General features: G+C 39.4%; 1 protein-coding gene across 1 annotated transcript in view; it reads right to left on the bottom strand.

Annotated features, from left to right (window-relative positions):
• Window positions 1-830: 830 nt before the first annotated feature.
• Window positions 831-8,225, bottom strand: part of LOC129676953 (androglobin-like) — a gene marked incomplete at both ends in the record, with an annotated part of 43,882 nt that continues 36,487 nt past the window's right edge. The window contains 6 exons of the mRNA XM_055607486.1: window positions 831-893; window positions 2,011-2,113; window positions 3,970-4,033; window positions 5,522-5,702; window positions 6,674-6,707; window positions 6,970-7,099. Coding sequence (XP_055463461.1) covers window positions 831-893; window positions 2,011-2,113; window positions 3,970-4,033; window positions 5,522-5,702; window positions 6,674-6,707; window positions 6,970-7,099 — 575 coding nt within the window. The remainder of the gene's footprint in view (window positions 894-2,010; window positions 2,114-3,969; window positions 4,034-5,521; window positions 5,703-6,673; window positions 6,708-6,969; window positions 7,100-8,225) is intronic.

The raw sequence follows: 8,225 nt of genomic DNA, 5'->3' as shown, positions 1-8,225 counted from the left end.
TTTTTTTTTTAATGTGCACCAACAATTACAGAGAACAAAATGTAGTTTGCCTTTCTTCCAGAAAACTTTCAGGATGAAGATACTAGGCCACGGCACCTTCATGCAAGTAGAATTCCAATGTCTTAGAACATGAGGACTTTAGAATTGTAAGCTAAATAGATGTCAGATCACTAAATTTTGTAAAGTTTATTAAATGAATGTTTATTTGGCAGCTGCTCTATAATATTCACTATTTAAAACAATTGGGATCCACGCTGAAGCATAAAAGCCCTTAATACTGACAAAATACTCAATTCTTGAGTATTTGGGACATTTGTTGAGGAACTGTGATGTGACATGGTTAACCTCAGTTAAAGATATGCTTTAACAAAATAGGCCAAAGAGTCAAAGAATGATCATATGTATGTGTCAGATGTCCTTGCACAAGGCTACCCACTATGTCAGAGGAAGGACAGGTTAGGGCTTTGGGTAGTTTGTGTAGGGAAATGAGGCCTGCCATTTCTCACTAAATTTAGCAGCATGGCTTTCAATTGGAAATGAATGAGAATAAAAGTAGACGTGAAAGACATGAAGAAGGGAGACTTCAAGGCTGAAAGTAGTACTTTATGAGAATAAGAGCAGAAGCAAGAGCACACTAGGGAATGCCCACAGAGGAGAGCTTGCTGAGATCAGTGTTCTTGGTGTTGAGTAGGCTAGCTAGGAGGGATCGTCCTTCTCCCAGTCATATTCAGATGCTTTTTTGCAGCCAAAGATTAGGCAGAAAGTTGGGTTTGACACTAAAACACTTAGCAGAAAGGAGCAATGGAAAGAGGTAAGGGCAAGTTGTTTACCCTTATGTTCAACTTGTGATCCATCAGCCACAAATGGCTTTATGCAGCTAAGGGTAGCCATGCCTGTAGTCCAACACAAAATCATTAACTTACTTAAAACATTATGAGATTTTGTTTTTGTTAAGTGGATTGCATGGTTCCAGAAAGTGGACTTTGTAGATGTCACAGTGTCAAAAGGGTGGGCATGTCTGGTAGGGCTCACAAAAGCTATAATCACAGTGATTGGCCAGAGAACTAACATTGGAGTAGAAGGAAAGAGGAAATGCAAAGAGTGATGGACATATAGAGAATGGTATAATGTAGATGGGTGGAAGGCTTGTTAGAGTCAGGAATTGTAAGGCTGCGAGACCAAAGAGAGTGAGCTGAAGAGCTGAGATGGTAATTAAAGAGTGGAGGACTTAACATAGGATGATAGAGACAATGCACAACTGACAAGGATACAGGTCATGATGATGAATATGGGCTATTGCTCTATTTTCTACTATTAAAAGAAAGCATTCAAGTCTGTATACTTCATGAAGAAAAAAAATCCAGAGTCTAGAAATCCAAGGGAACTACACTGGATTCCAGGTTAGCACTCATTCTATCTGTACAACATAGCGATGGAAACTGGCTGTGCACACAAGGGCCAAGCATATGCAGAGACGCCATCTTGTAACAGCCCATTTTCATGAAGTCAGATTCAGTCTGAGACCAGCATTAACCAATCCACATGCAGCACCTCCAAGAGCCTAGTCACTTTCCACAAGCCTCTGTCACATAAAAATCTCTCTAACAGACTACCACCACACTGGAGGACAAGCCTCCAGTACATGACCTAAGGAAAAAGAAGAACCCAAAATGGATGAAAGGAAAAGGTTATTTCTGAGCATTGTCAGATCAAGTAACAAAGAAGATAAGAATAATGACAAGTAGAGGTAAAAATAAAAGGAAGACTGAGCATGCCAAAGAGGTGAGCAAAAGAATGTGACTAAGAGAATTGGGTGGCAAGAGTCAACATAGTCCCCGGTGTTGGAGAAGCAAGGGCAACAAAAGCGATGGCAAAGGCAGTCCTGTGTAATCCCTGACAAACTGCAAAGAGCCATTGTCTTCACCCATGGCCTGAAAGTTTCTTAGTCTATGCTCCTAAGCCACCTGTGCTCTGGGCATCCAGACACTCTCATTCTCAGAACCCTCTTACCTCCAGGTTCCCCCCAGCGCACCAAAGCAGAAAAGCAAACCAGTAGTTCAATGGGCTTCAGGCTGTCCACAAATAGATAGTAGGGCACACGCTCTTCTGAGAACTACAAGAAATCAGACCAGGCATTCAGCTTAGCAGTCCATTCATTCTATCAGTCACAATGTAGTTTACGCATAGTGAGAAATTTACTGCAGTTCTTGGACCACAGTCAATACATTATAGGTCTAACAAGATGAAGTCATTCTGAGCAGTAAGTTGTGGCAACAGGGTCTGGAGCCTCTGAGAGTCAGGCTGCTGAATGAGAAAACTCTTCTCTGTCAGCAAAAATAGGGGAATGGTCAAGTCCAGACAGAAAGTGGTAAAAAGAGAGCAGGCTGAGGGCAAAGGGCCAGCTGCAGACAGGCAAGAGGACACAGACTAAGCATGGCAGCAAATAGAGTTGCCTAGCGGGGATGCATTCAGGCATTTTGCATAGTGGTACAATGGTAAAAAGAAAAAAAAAAAGCAAAACTTTTTTCATAAGATCCTCAGAAATATAATCATGGCTTGCTGGTGTCCATCCATGGAGGGCTTTTATTCCAGAGATATGGAGAAGTGATTGGTTAGACAGGGTTCTTTGTAAAGAACTCTATATACAGTCATGTACATGATTAGGATCTTAGTACATTCTATAGGAAACTATGAGTATCCCTAATTCCCAAGAAAATACAAAGCAGGATAAGTGGGTTTCCAAAGGCACAAAGTTTGTAAGTAGCAAGATCAGGGTTGAATATCAAGCTTGACTCTAACACTGTATGTATCACAATTGCCTTGTTATTCCCAAACCCACAGTTCCTTATGGTAATTTTGAATGATGTATACAGTAAGTATATTAAACAAATCTAATTGTCACTGCTGTAGAAGTATGTCATAGATGTGCTACTTTACCACAATATTTAAACATCCAGGTAATATAGGAATGATGAATCTCTAGTCACACTGTGAAAAAGGAAATCTTTTTATCCAATTAAATATAAAACAATTCCTAGAAATGTCTGGCATTGCATAAGAGGTTTTAAATCATTGCCTCCTCCAATATTTTCTATTAGTTACCATCCAAATATTTACTTCATGCTTCCTTTAAACTGCAATATGCCAGTATTATGGACAGTTGTTTCAAAGACTCACTGTTTAAGTGTGAAGGACCTTGGATCTACCAACTCAACATGTGTATATGAGCTTGTTTTAAAAGGTTTATCAGCTGGGATATTGGCTGTCACCACAGCCATCCATGAATGACTTTCAAAGTTCTCCAATCCATACTCACTCTGAACACCAAGGGACTATTTCTGAGGAATGTGATGGCCATGGCTCTGTGCTAAGTTGGCAAGACCAGCGACTAAAGCCTAGCCTCAGACCACGGAAAACCCTTCCTCTCAGGCTGCATGGAAAGCTTTGAGCTCCAGTGTCTAAAAATATATCATTTTCTCACAACTGTGTGTGTTATAAACATTCAGGGGAATGAAAGAATCACATCGGCATGTCATCTTATTTTGCTAAGTTGGCATTTTTAAAGGAAAAATAATTACCATCACTTTATAACTATAACATCAAAACGAAAAACAGTTGACCATGTCACTACATATGCACATACATTAAAATGGTTGGTGAGTTTCAGAAAGGGTGAACTCTATTTAATAAGTGACAGCCAACATATGTTATCATGAACTGATCAGCACTTTTCCAAGTGTCTTACAAACATTATCTCAGTTATACCCCAACCATGTGACTTTTGGGGATGCAAACTAGTAAAGCATTGCTTATGGCTTATACAATGGGTGATTAAAAAACTGAAAATTGATATTTCCATTATAATTTTGTAAGAAGAGATTTTAAAATGTTTGAGACATTTAGAAATACTCTTTAATAAGGTGATTCTACATAAAACATATATAAAAAAGGAAAATTTAACGCAGTTACCTTGAATTCTGATTTTTGAAAATTAATACAATAAGAACTTGGCTTGTGGAAAATATATATATGGCTGAAAAAGAGAACATTTATAATAGGTTATTGCCATTATACACAAAATTGGTACTACATGTTTAGTTTCTTAGACTCAAGTAACTATAGGCAGAAAAACTTTATAAAAAGTGCTGCATTCGTTGTTCTAAACGACATAGATCGATCTCAGTGGGAAAATTCGTCTTAATTAGTAAGTGTGTGAGGGAGAGCTGAGACTGGCTCCAGTGGGTTTGTTTGATAATGTGCTACGTGGGTGGATATTGAATACATCCACGGTTCCCTTCCAGCAGCAGATGGGAGCAAGTGAAGAGACCCACAGCCAGGCATTATGCAGAAAGAGGGTCTAAACCAGACCCTCTTGTCCTTCTCCTCAGAGATCAGATAACCCTGGCAAAGAAGGGAAGGAAAAACTGTACGAATAAGAGGGGATAAAGACACAAGGAGAACATGGGCCGTTGAATCAACTAAGTAGAGCTCACATGAGCTCACAGAGACTCAAGCGAGAAGCACAAGGGCCTGGGCATGGGTCTGACCAGGTCCTGTGCGTATATGTTATGGCTGTTAGCTTGGTGTTTTTGTGAGATTCCTAACAGTAAGAGCAGATTTGTCTCTGACTCTTTTGCCTGCTCTTAAGACTCTTCTTCCCATTGGGTTGTTTTCTCCAGCCTCAATTTGAGGGCTTTTGCCTAGTCTTACTTATTGTATCTTGTTTTGTCCTGTTTGGCTGTCATCTCTTGGAGGTCTGCTCTTTTCTAAAGAGGAAATAGAGGGAAAGTGGATCTGGAGGAGAGGGGAGGAAGAAAGAAGCTAGGAGGAATGGAGGGAGGTGGGGCAGAGGAGGGGATAGGAACTGTGGTTGACATGTAGTGTATGAGAGAATTTATTTTCAATAAAAATTTTAAAAACTGTATTTGATATTATGCTAACACCCAGCTGATATTCCTTTCTCTTTTGAATGATGGTTAAGAATTAATAGATCATATGACCAATATATAAATGTACAGAAACAGACCCTGATATGAGCCTGTATGGTACACAGCCTGGGATTTATCCAGGAGAACCTAGTCAGATGACATTTGAGTATTATATTGGCTGCTTTTGTACGTTGTCAACTTGACACAAGCTAGAGTCATCAAAGAGAAAGGAGCCTCAGTTGAGGAAATGCCTCCATGATATCTGGCTGTAAGACATGTTCTCAATTAGTGACCAATGGGGGAGGGACCAGGCCATGGTGGGTAGTGCCATCACTGGGCTGGTGGTCCTAAGTTCTATAAGAAAGTAGTCTGAGCAAGCCATAAGCAATCAAGCCAGTAAGCAGCACCCCTCCAAGACCTCTGCAGCAGCTCCTGCCTCCAGGTTCCAGCCCTGCTTAAGTTCCTGTCCTGACTTCCTTTGGTGATGAACATCAATCTGTAAGTGTAAGCCAAATAAACTGTTTCTGACCCAACTTGCTTTTGGGTCATGGTGTTTCTCATCACAGCAATGAAACCCTGAGACAAATACTTACTGAAAACACACACAAAAGTCTTCAAAATCTAACCATATTTCTTTGGAAGCACCTTCACTGACTGTTGTAAAATCTTCCTGTGACTTTTCCTGTGTTGCTGTAGTCTGGCTGACCAAGTCCTTTTCTACACCCAAGCCCTCGGGTGGGTGGAAATCACCCAGTGCAAGCTCTCCTTGTTCGTCTGGGAAAAGGGGAGGACAAATAGGTCAAAATGGACAAATAGGACAAAAATGTCTTACATTTTTAAGTGACAGGCTGTTATAGTATGGAAAGATGAATGGTATGGTGGATTTCATATCCAAGTCCTATTTATGGGAATACAGTGAGAAAATCACTTCTATGCTGACCTAAAGTTTATGAAGATTTATTTCTTACACTTAAGACTTTGTAATTCAGGAAACTTGAAATCACTTTGGTAAATTTTGGAACATATTCTTCAGAAATTGCCAAGACACACCAGAGATTAAATACTTTATGTGCTTCAGGGATAGTCTTAAAAGAAGGTACAGTCCAGACACAGAAGAAAAAGTAAAGACATGACAGGTCTGTTAGCCCTGATGTGTTCAGTCAGCCCTTTAGTCACTCTACTCAGTGACTGTGTGATCAAAGTTAAGATTTGTCAAGTACTGTCACAAAGCTCATGCAGAATCTTGACCCAACATCTTATATATGTGCATGTGACATTTCTTTTCGATTTGAGTCTTCGCCAAGTCTTTAGTTAGTAATAGGAACCACCAATGGCTTCAGTACTTTGACTACAGCATGCATGCATTAAAAGGCATGAACTTGTGGATAGTCACCTGCAAACCCAGCAGCCTGGAGGATTAAGAGCTTGAAGCCAACTTGGACAGCAGTGGGTTGTAGGTAGTCTGAGCAATTTATGTAAGACCCTGTCTTACATAAAATAAAATACCAAAATAAACTGATTACTTGCACTTTACTAACAGACTCTCATCATCCTCTGTTTCTAATTTTAGTTTGAATTTAACCTGTGAAATTGTCACATGTTTCTAGTCTGGAGTAGACGAGAATTAATAAATCATAGGAGATGCTGAGGCGAGAGAAGGGAGAACTAAGACTGTCTAGAAGCAAGACTTGAGAGTGCTTTGATATCGATGGGAGAGCGAAACCATGAAGGGATTACTAACTTACCTTTTCCAGGTATAGTCTGCAACACAACATTACCCTGCAAAGTGAAGATGAAAAATATAAGTATAAACATAGTGCACAAATTGGAAAGGTCTCTCTTTAATAGTTTATAGGAAATGTGAGCCAGGAGGGACACAGGGGTACTTGAAAGTTGAAGGATATTTCACTTTCTAAACTGTCATAGGTACATGAGATGTTGGCTTTTAGACTGCTAAGATGTGGAGTACGCACCCTTTGCAGACAGACAATAGTTCACAGTTAAAGTAAATTTTTTGTATGATTCTCGGTTGAATCAGTACCTGAGATGTGCTTCCTGTTACTATGGTTATCTCCGCTTGGCTGGCGCTTATAGGTATTTCATTTTCTGCAAGGGAAGGAAGACTGGTTCCCAGTGGTGTTCCTTTCTTAATGACTGACTGCACAAAATGCCTAGTGAAGAAAAGCCCACAAGACTTCTGTTACTGTGACTTATAGTGACTAATGAATAAGCTTAATCTTGTCAATAAGAAAACAGTTTGATTCTGTTAATTTTGTTCTCATTCTTTGAACTTTTATATTATGTCTTATACTACTGCTCTATAAGTATGTGTATTGCTGTAAACGTTTTCTTGGGACACTGTTTTAAAGATGTAGATGTTTATGATCAAAATAAAGTGATTTGATTATCAGCATTAGTGGAATTAGAAGAATGTGTGTATGAATGAAAATCTTGATGTGGAAAATTTAATCCTAAATTTTAAGCACTTAAGCTTCTAAGTGTGACTTTCATACTTTCTACCAAGATAGTTCCTCAGGAAGTCATTGACATAATACAGACAGCATCACTGTAGCATGAATTTCAATGGCAAAATGATATATCTAGCATAGTATCTACATTTTACAAAGAGAAAAACCAAATTCTACACATATAAGGTTCACACCTTTAATCCCAGCATGCAGAAAGCAGAAGCAAGCAAATCTCTGTGAGTGCATGGCTAACCTGGCCTATATGTCAAGTTCTAGGTCAGCTAGGGATACACAGTGAAACCTTGTCTCAAAAACAAAGGAAAAATAATCTTTACACATTTAGACTGCATGGACTGAATTCTCCAACTTACACACAACTTCCACTAGAGGGTAGCAGAAGCATGTTTATGAGGCTCCAATTTTCTCTTAAAACCATGAGCCAAGAATGAATAAACCTGTTCCGGTACAGAAATGGAATTTCAATTAATGGAAATCGTGAGAGTAGTCGTTCTCCAAGGAGATTGCTCTTATGCTGACACACAAAAAATCTGGCTGGGGAGCAGAACAGGTCTAGGACATGTCTTCTGAAAAGAGTGCAATGCCATTCACATATCTTTGCTTTGGCTTTGCCACAGAGTTTGAGTATGTGAATGAATTATAACAGACTACATCAGGTAATGGATTAGTGGCAGCCAATCAACAGCTGCCTGTTTCTGGGTATTAGATTTTTATTCACCTTAATCAAACAGTAAAGCTAAAAGAAGTTAGAGAAACATCTGTTTGGGAGTAACTCGAGGAACTCAGGCTATGAGATCAATCCATTTGACCC

This window comes from Psammomys obesus, unplaced genomic scaffold (assembly GCF_907164565.1).
Source record: "Psammomys obesus unplaced genomic scaffold, mPsaObe1.curated_primary_1811, whole genome shotgun sequence".
Taxonomy (NCBI): Eukaryota; Metazoa; Chordata; class Mammalia; order Rodentia; family Muridae; genus Psammomys; species Psammomys obesus.
This window is presented reverse-complemented; position numbering and strand designations above follow the sequence as displayed.